This window comes from Pungitius pungitius, chromosome 8, assembly GCF_949316345.1.
Source record: "Pungitius pungitius chromosome 8, fPunPun2.1, whole genome shotgun sequence".
NCBI classification, from domain to species: domain Eukaryota; kingdom Metazoa; phylum Chordata; class Actinopteri; order Perciformes; family Gasterosteidae; genus Pungitius; species Pungitius pungitius.
In genome coordinates, this window is record NC_084907.1 from 6,953,727 (window position 1) to 6,975,263 (window position 21,537).

General features: G+C 44.2%; 1 protein-coding gene across 5 annotated transcripts; it reads right to left on the reverse strand.

Moving 5' to 3' along the window:
• Positions 1-901: 901 nt before the first annotated feature.
• LOC119229808 (intermediate filament family orphan 2-like) lies at positions 902-21,108 on the reverse strand. 5 transcript variants are annotated; one of them, XM_037490536.2, is made up of 8 exons: positions 20,080-21,108; positions 7,232-7,292; positions 5,753-5,848; positions 4,350-4,520; positions 3,732-3,880; positions 3,119-3,290; positions 2,877-2,975; positions 902-2,569 (listed from the first exon to the last, which is right to left on the reverse strand). In XM_037490536.2, exons 1-8 carry the CDS (start codon positions 20,553-20,555, stop codon positions 2,336-2,338), a joined length of 1,458 nt encoding a protein of 485 aa, XP_037346433.1. In that variant the 5' UTR covers positions 20,556-21,108; the 3' UTR covers positions 902-2,335. The 5 variants fall into 5 exon arrangements, with proteins under 5 accessions (XP_037346433.1, XP_037346430.1, XP_037346432.1 ...); XM_037490533.2 differs by having other exon boundaries at positions 3,119-3,320; XM_037490535.2 differs by having other exon boundaries at positions 4,350-4,523.
• Between the last annotated feature and the right edge of the window lie 429 nt (positions 21,109-21,537).

Genomic DNA, 21,537 nt, shown 5'->3' on the forward strand with positions numbered 1-21,537 from the left:
GTAAGAACCCGTTTATTAAAGCAAAAATATACCACGGTCTCTTATAACAGCACACCATAAATCCCTGGATTTGAACAGCTACATTTCTTTTAGCTCAGCTTTTATCTGTATCTGTTTATCTGGTCTTTAGAGGATCCTCCATTAGAACTACATCCAACCAGAGGGTTGCTACAGTGTTACCAGCTGGATGCCATCCACCTGCCCCAAAAAAACAATTCATGTAATGTCTCCAAAATCCAGTAAATGGCTGCAAAATAAATGGTGGTGGTGGGCGTGAACCAACTGTACCAGAGTTAGTAGAACCCATAGCTTGATGTCCATCTTTGTCCCGTCACTGCGCACTTTGCTTCGGCTGGCTAGATGTTGTGGCGCTGTGTCAAAGTGTGTCACTGAGCTTCTGCGTGTCACAGCCGCTCCGTTGATAAACAAAACGTTTGATGTCGATACAGAGTACAGTACCAATAAAAGAATGTCTCTTTGTCACTTATCAGGCTGGTTTTACATTGATTCAAACATAAAATGATATGAGTGCTTTTTATTATCCGTGATCTGATATGGCCGGCGAGGGACTATAACGCCTGGAGCGGGTTTAATAATCCTCCAAAAATAATAATAACAGAGTATGACGACAATAACACACTTTTGGGTTAACGTAGAATGATTACAAAACAGTGAAAAATACATTGTATGCTACAAATACAATTAATTCATGATTAGGGTTCACTATTTAGTTAAAAAAATATACAAAAGAAAGACTCAAAGCTTCTTTCTCCACACAAACATGCTGAAATAACAAAAAGGCCTGTATATTAACATTTTGCCCCTATAAAACTTCAAGATAGAAGTAGCACTTAATTCATCTTTGATTCGGCAAACCGTACACACATTACCTCAACCCCCCCCCCCCCCCCCCCACGCGTCGGCCACTTTCCTCGCCGAACCCAACGACAGGCATCTCAATCGGTTGCCAGGAGACGTAATATGAAGTAAAAGGCCTCTGGGAGTAAACGGTCACATGCCTGCAGCCCTCCATGTACAACTTTACTGACACTTTAGGCCCCTGATTCAGGACGTGCAACACATCTGGAATACAGATGCAGTGACGGCTCATCATAACCACACACAAAACAATCCATGAAGGTTTTAAAAGGGAATCTTTTCAAAAATGCGTCCTTTGGTTTTTTTCATGAGACGTTGGGAGGACATTGTGTTGGATTCAATGACTTCACTTTGAATTCCTTTCATAAAAAATACAGGATTTTAAGCAATTTCAAATCACACGTTTAGATGAGCGCAAAATAATGTGTCGTAGGTGAGAACCATGTTTAGTACATCAGAAACAGAGCAACGTGCTACTTCATTCAGTAGCGAGTAGCATCAGGCAAATGTTGACTGCTAAAGTAACAAATCAAGATAGAAGTCAGTCCCATACTAAAACTACTTTACGCTTAAACACACACACACACACTAAAACGAGTTCTCAAAAGGATACATAGAAAACACCTGCTTTGCTGAAAAGGCTAATCGTATTGGTTCCAAGAGAAACAAAGAAGGATGAAAGCCAGTCCAAAAATAAGGCCAGCTAGTTGCATAGAGTGTCCGTAGTGCACGGATGCATCAAAAGGCTGTGCTCCTTTCCTCTTTCGGCTTTGGCAACTCTGCGGAGTTCCCTCAGAAACCACCAGAACTGTTACACCATTTGTCTTCACTCCTTGTTTTGTCTCCTTGGCAGAAGACACTTAAACCCCCAACAGTTTAATTTGGACCGCAAAACGAAAACAAAATGATGTTCCAATTCAGGCGCACATTCGTTTTTCCTTAAATTAAACATAAAGGTATGTAAAAATACACATGATCATTTTTTAAAATAATTATATGCGGAGGAGCACAATATGTACTATTTTAAATTCCTTTAGAATAAAAGGACATTGATAGGGTAAGAATTTGTATAAAATACATCTCAGCTAGTGTAAAATATTACAGATCATTTCTCTCCGCCCTAAAGTGATGCGATGCTCTGGAAAGGGATCCAGCGCAGCAGTGACGAAGAGAGCACAGCTCGGACTTTATTTGCACCCATTCTCTTTGTGTGAAGCAAAGACGCCACACTCACACACACACACACACACACACACACACACACACACACACACACACACACAAATAGTATTAAAGCACCAGTTCAGGTCCTGAGCATCAGAACTTTAACAGGTCAAACACGCCCAAACTTTCTCCTCATAACTCATCTCTAGCAGGGTGGAGCTCTCCACACATTTGACCCCTGTGAGGAGGGGGAGGAGGAGGAGGAGGAGCAGGAGGGGGGGGACAACGGCCATCAGCTAACGGGGACCGGCGCCTCCGCATCCTTTTCCGAGATCTCGTCCTGGATCTCGTCCGTGTTCCCCGAGTCGCTGCTGGCCACGGAGCTGGCGGACGGAGAGTTTCTGCCGACTTTAATCATCCGCCGGCACGTCTCCATCTGCACGTCCAGGCCTCTCTTCATGCTGCACATCTCCATGTACTCGTGCAGATGTCGGTTCATGTCGCTCTTTGCTGTGGCCAGTTCCATCTAGCAGAGAGGAAATATAATATAACGTTGCGTTATTGATTCAACAGGTTTAAGAAAGACAGATCAAAAAAATTAAATTATTATTAAAGTATTTTCCAGACAGCGTTGTCCCTAAGTCATACTACATATTGAACATTTTTAGCAGTTAGTATACAAAAATATCAACATACTTTACCAATTGAAACTAAAGGTTAGTTGTGAATCACTGTCAATTCGATTTCACAAATGATCATATAATTTTTTTGTTAACCCTTGTCTTTGGTTTGCTTAAATCCGGCTTTCAGGCTTGCAAGTCCACGCCGTCTACCTCAATCTGCCCGATGGTCTCCTGGTACTCCTGATCTCTGGTCTTAAAGAGGGACTCTGTCTCATCAATGAGGCTGCCGAGACTTCCATCCTGGGAGTCCTTAGAGAGCACGGAGCACAAGTCTTATTCAAAATGCATGAGTGAATGTCTGACACAGCAAACCCTGCGCAGTCATCTATCGCACCACTTCACAAAAAACCCGAACCCACAAAAAAAGGACCACAAACGCAGACAGGACCCACCGGATCTGGGGCTCCCCCGCTGCCGTCGGAGGGGCCGGCGGCGGCGCCGGCAGCCGGGGGGGCGGCGCACGGCAAGTTGTAGTTGGCGAAGTCCTCCCACAGCAGCAGAGTCTCCTCGTTCTCCTCCCACGTCAGACTGTCGCAGTCGTCGTCAATTTCAAACGTCTCGCGCCTGGCAACAAAGGAGCTATCTGAGCAATGTCTGCGCGGGGACAAGGACAAAGGGGACGGAGACCACAGGAGAGAGGGAGGGAGGGAGAGGAAGAAGTAGTGTGACAGACAGCAGGTGCAGCAAAGGTCCCGAGCAAAGAGGAAGACGCGCTCACGAGGACGACAAACAGACGGAGGGAAGAGTTTATGGAGAACAAGAGCACTGAGCACAACATTCATTTTAACAAAGCAAGTTACGCTCATTAGAATTTCTATCTGCTTAGATCTGCTGGATGGGCGTACTGTATGTCGGGTGCAACGCTTCAGACGAACACTAGAGGGAAGTGAACGAATACGCAGTATTACGTCTTACTGGTACAAAATACCGTTGGGCCCATTCAAAGCAGATTCCATTCTCATTCTCATGCGTGTGTGTGTGTGTGTTTGTGCGCTTGTCGCTTACAGCTGGTTGAGCATGCGTTTCATTTCGTCCGTGATGTTGAGCGAAGCGGCGACGTCGTCCTCCGGAGGGCTGAGCTCGGCGTCCATCTCTGAGCTCTCCTCATCGGACACAGCTTTGCGCTCCTTTCTTCTGCAGCAGGCCATGGCGCCCTTGTGAGAGACACACACACACACACACAAAGTTACGCGTTAGGTTAAGCCTTTGCTTCAGGGTCCAGGGGAAAACATGCGTTAAAACATCTGCTTTCCATCCTTTGAAGTCACCAGCTAGAGTCACAGTGGGTTTATACTTGATCTTCAGCCAGCACCGTCGGGCGCTATATGACAACCTTTGTGTGCCGCCACGAGCTGCCACTTTAGCATTTCCCCTTTCTATATGTGCAAGTTACTCCTGTGAGTATCTGGGACGTTAATGTGTTGTGTGTGTGTGTGGGTTTGCGAGCATGCAGGCATGCATCCCATCACCTTTCAGAAGGGTCACAGAGTACACAATGAGCCGCTCGGCCACTGGCAGCTCCGGTTTCACTTAGACGGTGCTGACTGTTACTTTCGCAGGAGAACTCCTCTTTTTGTTTTCTTGGATTACGGTCAAACGGTGAAACTGCAGACGGGCACCCACCTTCTCTGGGAGCGACCGGGCCGGACCGATGCTGAACATCTTCGACATGTCCTCGGAGTTGCGTTGCTGAGCCACGTCGCACAGTTTGGCCGTGATGTCGATCCGCCGGCAGATGTCCATGTCCACCCGCCGGGCTTTCTCCTGGATCTTGGTATCCAGGTCAGACATTTGCTGCTTGGGTAAGGATAGTTTTTTAGACGTCACGTGCATCCCAAAAGTCCCTCTCACACTGTGGCACATTCATTGCATGAAGTTGATTCACCGTGGCAGGTGAAAATCTTAAGTAGAGTGCCATCAACTGAATGAAATGGTCATTTGTAATGCTACTTGGTAGTTCTACTCAGTTCTACTGAGTCTGTGTTGGTAGAATCATCTCCTAGGTAGTGTTTTGCACTTTTAATGGTAAATTTGTTTAGTTGGTGTCATATATGTGGAATTTAAATACATATCGTTCTTGTCATATTTACATAAAATATTTCAAAACTTATGATAGTGTTTGACATGCAATTTTGTAAAATACATATTCAAATTAGTTTTTTCATTCAAAACTTAAATATAGTCTTTTTGTTTAATGATAATATATTTTGTGAGATATATTGTTTAATCTAGAACTCACTGTCACCGAGAACTACATTTGTCACGTTAAAAAAAAAAGTAGTTTGCATCACCATTTTGACAATTTGATAATTATTCGCGATGATATTCTGTCTGTATAAGACTTGGGTGCGTCACATATGAATTACATTAATAAGTCACATTCATGTTAGTTGTTCCTGACACAGTCAAAGCTATGAGAATAGGAGCAAAGAGAAGAGGGTAACGACACCTAGAGCACATCACACAAAATGGTCAAACCACTCAGTCTAACCTAGCCACTACGTCTACGTCACTTACCCGTCTCTGGATCGCACATCAGGGATCGAGTCAAGCACAGAAAATAACATGAAACATCTACAGTGTACAGATGTCAAAGATAAGAGAGCTATGATCGTGACAAAAAAAAAAAACAACAACATCCGACTGCATTTATCCGTGAGCCAGCACTAGCTGTGACTGGGCCGACCGCAATAAATTATTACTGTATATCACTCTTTGGCCGACCTGCCAGAGAACAATACACAGCCATACAGAACAGGAAGTGCTCTTGTTCTGCAGCTGCTAATTCAAGCTTTCCTCAATGCCTGCTTGTCTTGGTGGATTTCTGCGATTATCAATTCTTCCCAAATAGGGAAGGGTGTGTTTTTAGTTTTATTATATAGACCTGTATGAATAGCCTTTCTCTGAATGAGGCTCAGCTATGCGCAGGAAAAGCGTTTGTGCCCTCAAACACTTCTGTCGGAACATGTATTGTGAAGGCTTTTCCACTTGTTTTTGTCACTCCTGCTTTTTGAACAGATACTTACATCCCCCATCAGAGTCTTGAAGACCACAAGCTCAGCCTTCAGTCTGTCCACCTTCTCGCTCAGCTCGTCCTGGACCTCGGTCGACTCCTGGGCGCTCTGAGAGGATGCCGCAGTGAAGGAATTAAAACATTACACTTAACAAGTAAGCACAGGTGCTTAAACGTGACGAACGTGAAAGGACGAGTTCATATACTCAATAAATCTTTGTGTAAAACATATACAACAGGCAGTCGGGTGGATAAAAGACTTGCCTTGAGATAAAACCCTTCTAATAAAATAAAGCCTTTATACTGTTACATTTTCATTTTGGTTAATGTTTAGCGTTTCGTGCTTACTTTCCTTTTCATATTTACATAGTTGAGATAATGCAAATGTGAGCCTTGAAAGCCTTCGGTGATACTGTGTGTTTGGTATGTGAGGGAAGGCTGCCTCTTTGAATCCCTGCATGTTTGTTAAGTGAACATAAGACAGACGTTTTGGTGAATAACAGACATGAAAATACTGCTGAATAGTTTAGCATTTTGGGAAATAAGTGTATTCTCGTTAGATTGGGATTAATGTTCTATTACTCATCCACAACATTCAAAATACTTAAAAGAACCAACTTTTATACTCCTAGCGTTTTATCCTATACATGCTCTATAAACCTATTTATAAATTCATCGGCCACCTGTAACATTTAAGCAGACGCGCTTTTCTCCTGTATGCACTGTAGTTTAACCAGTAAACACCTGCTTAGCAGTTAAAGGACTCTAAAAGGATGACAGGACTCTAAACTGATCGACTGCCATTAGAGGAGTGCCACTTTTTGCACAACACATGGCAACAGTCCCTTGGCTCTGAGCCCTGAACAATAAATGACTGTTGCAAAGAATGGACTATCTCCGAACAGACTTCCAGCCCTCCCTCACACACTTCCTGTGTGCACTAAAATGTTTAAGGCCCCCGTGGGATGGCCCTCCACCTCTCTATCTGGGGTTTTGCTGAACCGAAATGCAAGACAAACACTCTTGCGGCCATTTGCACAAAAAGCAGGCGGAGAGATGCCGACCAGACGAGGCAGTGGCAGCAGCCGGGGTGGAGTGTGTTTTGTCACACGGCCTCAAGGTTGTGACACTCTAAATAGATTTTGCCTCCACATTTATTTCCTCTGCCTGCTATGAACAGGGTCATAATGGTTATATTTTATATTTTATTCTATATCTAGGCCAGCAGACTTCTCCTCATGGCTGTGTAATCTAGTTTTTTTTCTAATCAAGATCTGCTGAGCACACGCAGAATAAAACACCAAGAAGAACATAACTTAATGTGAGCCTGTATGCTTGTGCTGTAGTTGCATTTTAGAAACGGCATGTATGCATACGCTCCATCCTCTGGTCATACTTGTTCTCCTTCTCTGCATGGGCTAGATGTTTTTTTGGGAAGACTTCAAACAGCTTTGCGTGTTAGTGGATTGTATTTTTTTTTCTGTTTCCAAACCTGCTGCATGGATTCCACCTTGGACTCCAGCTGCTCTCGCTTGGACAGCTCCTCCTCCCATCTGCAACACAGAGCACAGAGGTGGGTCAGTTACTGCCGGGCCCCTGAGGGCTGCTAGACAGGTTCATCGCACTTTGGTAGGTATAATACTCCCATCTCTGATTACAGAATGAACCTAGACGGCATGGGTTCACACACTTCCTACTTTGTGCAGTCATCTTTACAATCCCACTGCCCTAATACAAGCTGCAGAGATAATAGAGTTCCATCCTTATCCAAACACAGCATTGCTCATGATAATCGTTTTTTGAACCAGCGAGTGACTGTAGAGGTTTAACACACCCAAAAAAGGGCGGAGTATCTCTTCTGCACCCTGAATACCTTCATGCTAACTGCTCAGGAGTGAGTTATAAGATGACAATTCAAAGCAAATGATGAAATGAGCCATGAGTCATGCCAGGGAGGAGATAAAACCTCCACAGTTAAGATGTATGTCCTACCGGCCCTTGTGCAATTATTCAAAATAATTCCAATATTTTTGGAAAATGAAGTAGATTGAATTATTAAGCACATTGTAGTCACGTTAAAGCAGCTCATATTATTGTCTTGCTGAATTCATAGTAATAAGATGACCCAACAGTCTACAGCCATACTTTCCAGTAGTGCTTTGAGCACAATGACAATGCTAAAAAAATCTATTGTGGTTTAATGCTTACAATGTTCCCCATATCGGTTTAATGTTTCAGCGTGCAGGGTTAGCATGAATGTCACCAGAGAAGTCAATGTGCCCCATTTTGTTAATACATTCATAAGGGGGACATGGAGGTATGAACCAGCTGTCATGGCAATCAAAACCTTTGTTAAGATATTTCCGTCCGAATAAACGCGGGGAACCAACTGACTGGCAACCGGCAAACCTTCCCCACAGCCATGCAGCTATCATCCCTAAAAATAAAGTGCCCGACCCCCCACAGGCTGCAGTCTATTATTAGCACCGCAGTTTTTCCTTCCCTTCTTTCCTGAGACGTATCACTCATCTTCCCCATGACAGCTATGTAAAAACAGAATTAGGAGCCTTTGCATTGGCCTTGCATTATGAAGAACAGACCAGATCAGAGGGATCCTCCGAGTACACACTCACCCAGGTAGGGTGTACTGCAACGTCAGGAAGCCCTGTCTGACCATATATGTTTGCTGTAAGGGGGGAGGTGAAATCTGATGACCACTACAGCATTCTCACTGCAGTCGTTACCATAGAGTCACTTAAATGCCAAGCACGCGTCTCTAGATATTCACTTTCCCAACAAAACACACCCTCGCTTCCACTCAGGACCCGCTGAATGCACACCGTCTAATTAGGAAGGAGTATTCCTCGGCAGGGCGTGCCGCTTCGCCCTGAGATTGAAGCCTTGTTCTAAAAATGCTGGCGGAGCTGCTTCACCGCATCCACAACACATGCGCAGTCTGCTGCAGGACTCTGGCTGAAGGCCGCTGGGGTTCACAACTGCATCACAGCCTCTGCAGACAGTAAATTGGTCTGTTACACCATCGGCATCACTTGCACCATCTGCATCACCACCACGTCCTTTCCTTCAATACAGGACGAGACGTGATTAAATCGACGGACTGCTGGACCAGCGAGTGGCCCCGTGTCAACAACGTGTCGTGGCCGTTTACGTCGTCTATCAAAAGCTAATGGAGTCATTGACAAGCAAGTGCTTCCACATCATCTGGTACGGCTACAATTCAGCAGACCATAGAAGTCTAATGGAAAACCACCGACTGCTTTCAAGCATCCTGACGGAGACGGCACAGCGCACAGGAGGGATTCTATCTGGCCCGAGTGCCATAACTGTGGTTCTGGTTTTCCCGTACCTTTGGCGTGACTCGGTCAAGCCAACAAACCCGGAGTGTCCTTACAAGGACAAAGACAGCAGGGGGGTTGGAGCCTGTGTCCACTCATAGGCATCTGTTTACCACCAGAAGCATCCTCTGCAAGGGTGCTAACCGTGCGGTGTTAGTGTTGGCTCGTCTAGCAAAGCCAACATGAATTGATGCGATGCATTGTTAGAATATAATTATTTTTTCAAGTGGCACATAAAGACACAATTTAATTTGCAATAAAAGAAAGTCCTTTTCGAGAAAGATTCAAGAAAACGAGACAGACAGCAGGAGTTGTCATCAGTGGGCCACAGGCTATGTGGAAGGGTTCAAATGAACTAAATGAGATACAAGAACTGGAGCGTTCCCGTTTAATTTCCAAATTTAGTAAAAAGATGAAACTGTAGTGTATTACTGCAGGGAAAAAGATTAAGTGTCCCCATCAAACAGTTTCCAGTATGAATCTTTGTCAGAAGCATTCCTGCAGCGCCTGCCAACAAACACTCCCCGTCTCGTGTGGTATGTCTGAGAGTTTGCACGCGAGCTGCCGTGATGTTTTTTCATCAGTGGAGGAGGAAACTTCATGCTCACAAATCTGCTACTCGAATGGTCATGTGCGTGGTACTATTTAATGGATCAGTTACGCAACAAGCGGTGAATACCAAACGGAGCACAGGGAAAACTTTGAGGTGTGGTTTACGTATCATTCCACAAAGCTCATTGCAAGTTGAAGTTGGAGCCCGACAACACCCTGTACAAATTCAATTCAATTCAATTCATTTTATTTTGTATAGCCCAAAATCGCAAATTACAAATTTGCCTCAGAGGGCTTTACAGTCTGTACACATGCAACATCCTCTGTCCCGAAACCCTCACATCGGCACAGGAAAAACTCCCCAAAAATGAAGGGATGTACTGGAAAGCGACATTCACTTCAATAGGGTACATTTCAGATTTTGGAGTTTGTTATTGTAAAGGTCTGTAAACGGTTTCAAAGTTATACAGTAGTATTTTTAATTTAGGAATTAGTTTTTGTTGTATAACTTAAGTCTAGCTATTAAAGGTTGTATGGGAATGTGAGACCAGTAATGATGGGTTATTTAAGCTAACTAACTAAACAATCTATGTTAGCATTACAATATTACTAGAATGAAATCATCATATCACAGCAATATTGAGTTCTCATTGAACTAATGCCATTGTTCAGCCTACCGACACCTAAAGTGTTATAACAACAACAAAAATAATAATAATGCTTTATCAAAGCAGCTTTCTTTTTTTTTCAAGCTCTGTAAAATATAATGTAAGTCCAAACACTATGAAGGGATTTCTATGGCTCTATTACAATACTCTAATGAGGGCAGGCAATAGTGAAACAGGAAGTGTCATGTGATGACAGAAGGGTCAATACATCTGGCTACACTCAGGTCTAACTACCATTCGGCTCAGCTGCTCGTATGAAATGATGCCTCTGACAGCTTTGACAAATCAATTCCTCCCATAGATCCCTAGAGGTGCCTATATAATGTCTATAACAGCGTTCCCCACGATTTATTTGCAATTATAAAACGGACAAGCTAGTGCCATAATTTACATTTAGGGCGATTCTATAATCGTGGGCAAAAAGGAGGAGCGTGTTGGAAGCATCAGTTCTGAAACAGAGATGTGAAACACTGTACGTTGGTCCTTTGAGAGAGAGACAGGGCGGAGGTACGACTCTAGTAGGTCATTGATTGAACGTCATGATGCTCTGTAAACTATAGCCTCCCCCAGACTACACAGAGACACATGTGTGGCGTGGCGATGATTCAGCGATCCAATATGGATCCGCCCCGGCAAAGCAGCTCAGGAGCTGTCCGGGTGCTCAAGGGTCTCTGCAGATGGGACAAAGCACCAAAGTCAAAAGCTCATTTCATTGCTCGGCTCAAACCCCCCGACCTCAATCCATATCAGCAGTTCAAACACAAACACATTTGTACCGAAGCCATCTTATGACCGTGCCACGGGAAGTGAGTGCAGATTCATCCCTAACTCGCTTAGTAATCAGGGGAACTGTGCACAGTGATGTCATCGCTCACGGACGGTTGATGCTCTACGGGCATTGGCCAGACTTAAATATAGCCCCGTTAACCCAGACAGGACACAGACACCGCCGGGCCCCGAGCGGGAGGAATGTCGCCGTTGCTAAGAGACCGCACACGTTTTCCTAAGCTGCCATTATCCATGGTCTTCTGGGAGCGAGCGCTACATTTTGCTAGTAGCGAATGCAGCGGACAGTATTTCTCATTGTGCGATTGACTCCTCTAAATATTAATAGAGGAGAGAGTTTTTACATGTGTTGTAATGTCACAGATTACTTATTGCATTGGAATAGCTACGTTTGTTTTATAGCTGAGAATATTCACAACTTAATTCATCATGATAACATTGAATCAGGTGTATGTTGACAGCTCAGTTTGTCATGTGTACACTTCAGCAAGCACAGGAAGCCCAAACTAGTCCTGAGGTTCACTACAGTAGCTGCCAACTGCTCCTAATAACATGTTGGGTTAAATATAGAGACTACATTTCACTGAGTGCTGCATTGTGTACACGTATGACAATACAAGTGGATTTAACTAACATTTCGACATGCCAGCAGCGCTGTGAAGCTATGCTCTTGCTGCGCTTTGGGCTACATGCTAATGTCAACGTGCTAATATGTCCATGTTGATATTGCCTGCCTGTCCATGTTTAGCATGAATACTGTTTATTACCTAATATCATTATATTGGTTACTTGACACTTGACACAAAGTACTGCGTAACATAATGTAATTCATCTAATGTGGTTGCCACATTCATTCCCACATTCATGGAAACCAATGCAATAGTTGATCAAAGACATTTCAATAAAAAGACAACCTTGTTGATGACGCTAGAGGAAAAGTCAGGAGATCAATTCTAAAGAAACCGTGTAAGAACATGGAAATGTTCTTATAAAATATTTGACTGTTAAAAAACTTTAATACCGACTGAATTCTACATTCCTTTTCCTTAAAACCAAGGTCGTTTGCAGTCTTGTCTTTATCTAAAGGCTCTTTGAGAGACATCTCCCACAGCGTCTTTCCCTTTTCTCAGACAGTTCCTTCAGGGAGGAAACACACAGCTTTGATTAAAGCCAGGGAAGAAAATTCCTTGAGGTCATTCAACTTGTGAATCCCCCACTGCTGGCACACATCAATTCGTACCTATTTCCTAATATGATTTTATACTTTTAGTTTAACTTAATTGTGTGTAAAATATGTTTGATTTTGTAATGTTTGCCTTTTGTGCACAATGACATGAGCAATGACATGTCACAGAATTACATTAGCTTGCATTGTAACATAAACTTGTAACAACATTTTTCTTCTAACAAAGTTATTTGACAAATAATAAAGGTATCTTTAGGTAAAAGTAACTTGTGTTATGACAATGGTATTATGTTATCTTCTAATTATTAGTTTGGATTGGATAAAATAGCATTAACACTGAGGATTAGAGGTCGCATGCACAGGGAAATGTAATCCGCAAGTTTGATGAATGTTCGCCGTCTTAAACCAGACTTCTGTCTCTCAATTAAAGTTCTTGCAACAGTGTGTTTTGTGCACTTGGGGATGAAGTTTCTATGCTTCATTTGTGTCGGGGTATTTTCATGCATCATTCACGGACAAACAACCTGGTTGGTAATCCGTTGTAAAGCCTCACCAAATGGAACAACATTTCAACACTGCAGGAGATCTGAGAAGCACGTTCAGAGAGAAGAAACCCTTGTAAAACAGCAACTACATGCAACACAACATTTTTGAAAAGGGCCTGGACACAAATCATGTTCCCGACGTGCTCATGGAACAATATGAGACTATCACGAACTCTTTTTCACACTGATCAAAGCTTCCACCTGAATGGAGGGTTTGGTTCAACATCGTTAAAACTGACAGATAATTGGGTGCCGATGTTGTTGCATGTCCAATCCTCCGTACTTACACGCCACCGCAGCATTGTTGAACTGACTGTTTGTGAAAATGTGTGAGTGAGCTTGACTTGTTTATCCCTGTACACCTGCATCACCTAATAGCTTAAGTCCCAAAGCTTTTGGCAACCCCCTGTCCGCTGGCCTGAGAGGTGTAAGGTATAAGGATCACTGTAACTCCTTCAGATGGGAGACAAACGCATAGTTCACATGTAACAAGTCTAACAGGAATAAATAAGTTCAACCTCATAGGGTAATTACTTTCAAGGTAACTTATATAAGTGTTTATAATGGCAATGATTACAGTTAAATCTTTGTATGGACATGCAAAGGTGTTGGCTGTCTCTTCTTCAGGCTTCTGATAGATGACAGTTTGCTGTTAGAACAAGTCAAAAGATCAAAGATCAAAAGAAAGTCTGTCAGGGTTTATAAGGGTTATTACCAACTAAGAATGACTGACACCAGGAAGGTAGGATTCAATAACAATTTTGTGACTCATTAAATGTACCACTGATAACATAACAGATTTTTCCAATCACGGAAAAGCTGTATCACAGAATTTGATATATATACCCATTATATATTAATGGCGTCTGCTGCGGCCGCCGGGTGGGGCGGTGACAAAGTGTTGTGATAGAAAACCAGCTCTCCCCCCCCCCCCCCGCAGTATCCACCGCAAACCGACCCCACCCCACACCCTACAAAGCACACTACATGCTGTGCTGTTGCGTAGGTAGTCTTTTTTTTCCTATTGATTTCATTTATTGCCGCCACGGTGCAACGATAACAGCTCTGAGCCGCTGGCTGTTGACGCAACATTCAATGAAAGACATTTAACTGCACACAAACAACGAGGACATAAGACTCTGCTACAGAGCCGGCTTAACAGATCTACGGCGCAGGGGCTTTGAGTTTGTTGTTCTGGTCGGACAAATGATGACATGGATTTGTGAGATTCCTCGTGAGTGCAAACCACGGCCGGCATGCCAGGGCCACGTCGGGGTGGAGCCCGGACTGGGAGCGACGCGGAGGAAGAAAAGACGATGAAGATGTTCACTTCTGGCACAAATTCTCAGCAGGGTGTGTTCAGTATGTGAGACTGAGCCAGAGACAGATAATGGAACCACTGGTGAAATATCTGTTGTCTTTTGTACCTCTAGGTACACACACCTGCAGGATGAACCCCAGCGGGGGAACTATACGCGCTGCAGCCGCTCTATTCACAGGAAATCTGGTTTCTTGAACACAATTATGTTTTGACTGATCTCGTACGGCGAACCTGAAGTGGCGTGGGGGCCAAATCCAGTTTCGTAACACCCCCCTCATCTTGTGAATGTTTTGTTTTCTTTACAGTAAATAGACTGTTTATAAGGTTAGAAGGTGTTTCACAATATGGATCTCATCCAGCTTTGTTACAACACTGAGCCCTCAGGGAACTAACCCGGATTAATGGTTTGGACCCACTTTTCCACCCGAATCAAAAAAGAATCATCTAGCTGACTGTTTTGAGTCATCCAATTATTATTGTCCAAATATGCACATTTGCTGTATATTTGCTTCTTTATGATTGCTACAGAACAGTTGTGGACTGTGGGTGGAAAATACTTCTAAAAACAACAACAGGCTCTGGAAAAGTGTGTTGATAGAGAAATGAGAGAGAATAATTTGTTTATAAGCCAACAATTACCATGTTTTGACCCTCACTGAACAATATTTCTTCTATTTCTGGTTAAAAGAAGAGAAAGATCAAAGCTTTGAAGGACATGTAGATGGGAGAAATCAGTTCAATAAAGAAGACGCATACACCTGTGCAGTATGCGTAAGACAAATGATTTAAAAAACGCAAATATGTCAATGTGTACCGATATAAATTCCATATGCACTTTTTTTATACAGATTACATATAAGCATTCTGTATTTATTATAAAACATTTCAAACATGGTGTTGTCTGTGTTCAATAATATCTGTAAATAACTTTGCTCGTGTTGGCTACCGGTGGGTTACTTTGTTTACATATAGATTCACAGATTATACCTTTAACATGCAATCAGTATCATTATCAGTAATGAGAACGCCGCCCGAAGAGGTTAAAGTACTCTCACTACATTAGGATTTCCAAAGGCTCTCTGAAGAGAGACACCTCTGGTCTACCTTCAGATCAAGTAAACAGTGGATTTAAGACCATGTCAAGACACTCGAAAACAATCTATATATCTGGCATATTTATGATATTACATATTGCTCAATGTGTGTTTTCAAGGTGCCTGGCCAAACAGCATTTTCATTTCCTTTGAAATACAGCGGTTATTAGGTCAGGGTGCTGTGTCAGCACATCTTAAGAAGCTCTTCAAACTGAGCAGGACTGATCAGGATGGTTAAATTATACACGGCGTAAATATGGATTCTTATTTGGGATTTATTTGACCTATCACACTCTGCATCTCTTACTTTGCCCCTTTATCCAATGCAGTCCACCAACTCACACCTGAAGTACAGAGCACTCGTTCCTCACGCGGTCAGGCGCTTACAAAAGACAGGTGCATTCCAGCCTTTTAAATATGCCAACACGCCACTGCTCTCGGCCGCATCGATACCCATGAATAATCGACCACAGCTGCACGGCACAGCCGCTCCAGGCGCGAGTAAAGAGGGAGCAAAGGCACAGCAAAGCAGAGAAATAAATAACGTGCACTTTCCGTTGCAGAAATCAAGATTTTCATTCTTTGCTCCCAACTCATTCATCACCTCTGGATCACTCAGATTTATCTAGCCACACCTTGACCGTTCCTAATTCCCAGCGGTAACCACCGCTCCTCACACCAGCACGAAAGTTAGTCCGGGCTTCACTCAAAACGATCATCACGAGGAAATACTGGTGCAACAGGGGAGGTCTAATGCACAGAGGATAAGATATATCATTAAATGTTGCCACTAACACAAATATGATGGTATGTACAAAATGAATACTTTAAGTTAACGATAAAGATGACGCACTGAGTCCTCAAAGACATGTGGTGAGCTTAAGCACAGACAGGGAGGGGGAGAAAGAGATAAACAATATAGGCTGTAATCTCGAGGGCAATGTTCTTAGTCAACTGACCTCTCTCTCTCTCTCTCTCTCTCTCTCTCTCTCTATGTCTCTGTATGCCTGCAGCAGGGAGTTTCCTGCTTGGAGAGGCCCAGTTCAGTGAGGCGGCTGCGTGCCAGGGTACGGTGCAGGGCCGTCAGTAGGTTGGAGCCTCTGTGCTAGGTGACGGCTTAGAGAAAATCCCTCTCCTGAATAGGCGGCCTGGTTTATTGGCGCGGTAGGTCAGCACCGGACAATCGCAGAGGCTGAAGAGCTCATCGGCGCGGCGCGTTAGTTCTTTGTGGGGAAAATGTGGGGATGTCTTGAGGAACCAAAATGCAGCCTTTGGCTTTCGCATCAAAGTCCACTTTACGCCCTGTAATTTGTCACTTCGTTCAAGAGAGATCCTCAACGCTGCCTTTCACTGCTCTCACAGGAAGAAACATTAAAGCCTCAGAAAAACGCCTTTGATGAAACCTTATTGTATTGATCTGCTAAATTCAGCTGTAGTGAATTATTCATGCAAGAAGAACATGCCCGGGAGCCCCAAAGACGTTTGTCTATACGTCCCTTACGCCCACATTGTGATCCAGCGGGACAGTTGTGTGGTCTCCATTCACTGATGGAGCAACCAACCAATCAGGGGAGGCCACGTCACTGATGTCTGGTTCAAGACTCAACTGAGGCAGTGCTTGTGGCTGATGTGTCGTGTGTGGCACTACAGTCTAAGTCTAAACACTGCATTGCCCTTTAAAAATGGTATAATAATGTAAATCAACCCACTCTCTGTCTCTCTTTTTCTCTGTGCAATCATCCTCTGCATGTTCCACAGAAATGCATGGCAACTAATAGGATGCTACAATGCGTATTCTTTGGAATAAGCAAATAACTACCCATATCTTTAACATTACAGCTCTTTCAAAATGTCAAATGCAAAATGCATGAACTTATTTTGTGCACAGCTGCAACACCTTTGAACAAACAGTATAACATGTAAATACTAAACAAATTTGCCTTGGTGGCGACAAAAGGGCAGCTGTCACAGGTAAAACAGTTTCTATCTTGCTTGACATATTTGTTGTTGACTGTCGAATATATTTGTCAGTGTCCGCTCCTGTTTTTCCACGGCATTTTAAGCACAATCGCATGTTAGTGGTAATGGTTGGTGGTTAGAGACTCAGTAACCCACAAGTGATACATTTCACAGTGATGCAAAACAGAGGGATAAAAACAGTGCGGGCGGGGACTCTGGAATTGACCTTACCTGTTTTCATTCGCTCCGTCACTTGTGTGAGAGATATGCCCCCTGTCCCATTTATGCGCTCCATGCTTGGACAAGGGTTTGTTTTCATGCTGTGTGTTTACGTGTGAAAGACAAAGCGAGGGACAGTAGGGGTGTGTGCATGCGTTTGTGATCAAGCACAGGTTCTAATTTGATAAATTAGCTACGAATGTGTACTAAATTGTTGAAAAAGCTTTCCAATGTTCCACCACATTTAGTAGCTGTGAAATAAAAAGGAAGTTCTCTGCCAAAAATAAGCTTGTACAGTATAATACAAAGCATCAGATAAGGAAATATTATATGGGTCAATAAAGGTTTTTTGAAGAAGTTTTGATCCAAAAAACTGCTATTACTTTTATATATTTGAGGAAATCAAGCAAAACCTGTAAAAGTTACTCAAATAGGATTTTGTAACTTCTGTCTGAGGTCAGTACTTAATAAAGTGGATACGCAGAACTGAGAATATGTTGCTCTGACGCTTGTTTGGAAGGTTTATGAACTCATTATTATTATCTCTGAGTTTGATCCTCAGAACCCCTCTGCCATCCTTTTTGACATCCAGTTTAAAAAAAAAATGAGTACATTGTGGTATGAATACAAGTTTGGACCAGCTAGACACTCATCTGCTTGTGTGTGTCCACACTGGCAAAGCTTTAATAAATCACCAGGGCCGTGTGGGAGCAGGGGGTTGGGCTCCGTCGGGATCCAGGATGCCTTACAAAGCAGTCTGACACAGGGAGGAGCGAATGGGTGGAGGGGCTGCAGAGGGGTGGAGTGAAGGGCGAAGGAATGGCCAAACACAAAGAGCACAGAACAGAAAAGGCATTGGTGGGACGGGGGTCGGGGATTGAATGCTGAAACGTGACTGTAGTAAAGAGGATTTAGACTGGGAGACAGGGAGAGAAAAAAAAAGAACTGGGAGGTGAGCCTCGGCACTGATGGAATTATTAAGCAAAGAGCCGAAAACGTGAGAGGAAGGGAAAGTGATTAATTATCATTAATACTGTCCCAAATAAAGAGGCTAGGATGTGTCTTGTTCCTTACTTCTCGGGGTCTAAAGTGAATATAAGGGGAATGTTTGGCATCTTAGAATTCATAGAGGCATGTAATGACAAATATCATCTAAAATACAGAAGCCAATGAATAGAACTTAACCAGACAGCCACTGTTTGGAGGCATGATTTAGGTTTCAAGAGTGCTGTAGCTTTTTTTAAATAAAAAGAAGTATAAACTGCGATGGCTGATTCAATAACTTATACAGTCAGCAGCTCCCATTTTTCCTAAAAGGAGATCACAACTATTGCAGCAGTTTTTAATTTGGCCGGCGTCCCCGGACGCTCGGTCGTTCGTCTCCTCGAGCAGAGCCGCCAGCGCTACGGAAAATGACTGGACAGGATATCCAGTTCAGAGGAGTGGGAGAGCTCTCACATTCTGTGCCACTGACTCAGTGTGTTCACAGGGAAGTCGGCCTTCGTCATCGCCGAACCTCACCGGGCAGACGGAGGCCTGTTAAAATGCCTCTCAGCTTGAATCATGGCAGCAAACAGAGGCAAGCGGTTGCTTGAAATGTCGCCCCCCCCCCCCGACAGGGGTCAGCCGAGGTTGTACAGTGAGTCCTCAAGGAAAACACAATAATGTGGTAAAAGAAAAGAACAATTGGCGGAGAATGACCCACACGAAGGAATTTCCTCAGAAGACTGAGAAACAGGATGAGCTCAGTTCACAATAAACCTCTTTGTGAAAATGCTGAGCTCAGCTCTGACTTCCTTGATCTGAGATACTACCTGAAATGTAACTTCATCACTGTGATGGCTGTCATCTGCACAGTAGGGAGTCAGATGAGCGTCTGGTGACATCGGAGAACCACACCCACAAAATGTCCCACTAAGAAGTAACAAGTCACAACTTGATTCTTGGATGAAAACAGCTAAAATCTCTCAACCAACTCGATTCCGCCACCCAATGAACTGATAACTGACGGTTTTGTTTCTGAAATGTCATAATCTGTAAAAAAAAAAAAAATTAAATGCTTGATTTGGGCTTTGCTTCAGTCTATCAACACAAAGATACTTGAACAGTAAAAGCAGCCAATGGTCACATCAGACCATTATTGTTTAAAAAAATAACATTGATCATCAGAATAGCTGCAGAAGAATTTTGAGTTGGTCAATCTATCTTTACGGGCCTTAATGTGAAATAAACAAGCCTCTTCTTTAAGAGCCATGTTGATTGTGTGTCTTGATGCTGCCGCACATTAGAGCAGTGTCCCAACTTATAAATGGTCATATCTTCAAAGAGTCAACCCTTGCACTCTTATCATGGTGACTGCAGTGGGGACAATAAAGTGGGCATGCAAAGAGATTACTTGAGTATTCCTGTCGTAAAGCTCAAGCACTTCTCGTGTTGTGTACATATTTCCACTTTCATTCTTATGAGGAAAGTGGCGATAAGGGGACCCAGTCAAGAAAAGGGGCCTCCAGCAACATTCTTTAAAGACCTTTAAGTCCCTGCTACTCCGCTACAAAGGAGCAACGTATAGTCAAGTACAATTAGACCATGTCCAGCGTGGTGGACGAAGCATCAGCACACGCACTGCTGCTCCGTTAACGTCAGCGCGTACTCACCTCTTCCTGTACTCGTCCCTCTCCCGCTTGACTTTGGCCAGCACGTTATACAGAGCCCTCAGTTCCGGCGTGATGGTGTCGATTTGGACCCCGACTCCGTCCGGATGCGACCACGTCACCCCGGGTGCGCGCAGGGTCTCCAGGCGCTCCCCCTGTCTCCTCACGTGGGTGAAACTCCAGATGGTTCCCGGCATTCGCGCGTCGTCACCGTCCGTCTGCACGGCGACCTCGCGGGCGTACAGGTGCCGGTAGTGCGTGCGGAGCAGAGCCTGCTGCAGCTGGCTCTCCAGTAGCTTGTTTCTCCTCTCCAGTTCGTGCACTTTGGCGAGGAAGCAGCGGAACCGCAGGTTGAGGGTCTTCAGCACGTGGATGTTGGAGCCCAAGTCGTTGCGCAGGGCACTGCTCACCGCGCCCGACCCGGCCGGGACGTTGCAGCCCGGGCCGGGCGGACGGTCGGAGTAAAACAGAGAGTTCATGTTGGCAAGCGACGACACCCAGTAATCCAATTATGGCTGTGTCTGGCTTTTTGTATTCTTCTTTTCTTTTTTTTCAAATGCAACAAGAAAATATGTTGTTTGTATTAGTGCATAATTGCTTCACGAGCCCACTCCCACAGGACGAGTTTCCCCTTACAATGCAGATGCTGGAGGAGGGGGGGCCATCACCGTCCCCACTGAACGTTTACCTCCGAGGCGCTGACATGGACCAATGCAGCAAGTACAGATTTAAAAAAAAGTCCTCTGGGAGACGCCGAGGGCATTATCTTCCGAGGGGGCGAGAGGTTTGACGCAGACCGCGGTGAGCGCCAGCAGCACCTCCCGTCAGCCCCATCTCCGCGTTTTGCCCTTCGCTTCGTCAGTCGCTGCTGATGCTGAGGTGGTTCATACGAGCAGCCGTCACACGTAGAAGGTCCACCTTCTTCCTTCGTCATGCCCCGGTGGCTCAAACCCTGTCTCTCTGCGCGGTTCGGTGGGAATGGCAGGACGTAGCGGCGCAGAGCCCGGCCTCCCTCTCTCTCTCTCTCTCTCTCTCTCTCTCTCTCGCTCTGCGCGGATCATGTTGCAAGGCGCTAAACTCGTCTCTATCTCTCCCCCCCCCCCCAATAGCAGCCCCTCCCACCTCACTCCCATCTTTTCTTTCTGTCTCGCGTAGTGACAGCGACGAAGGGTAGAGTCGAGCAGATATAAGCCTGCTAAATAGGATAAAGTAAAGCGTTTCAAGTTCATTTAGGGACCGCGTACCTTTTTTACGTTTTATCGTAAAAAAAAGCATAACACGAAAACACTGTTTTCTCGTTTTGGGTTTGAATCTAAACACGGTAAAACAGTTTAGAACCCCAAAACAAGACAGACTGACCACTTTTTATTGCATATAAAACGAAAATGTGCAGCGCAGCCGCTAAACCGGAAGTACTTCGATTTTCACAGTAAGAGCCAACGCAAAGGAACGTTTGTATTC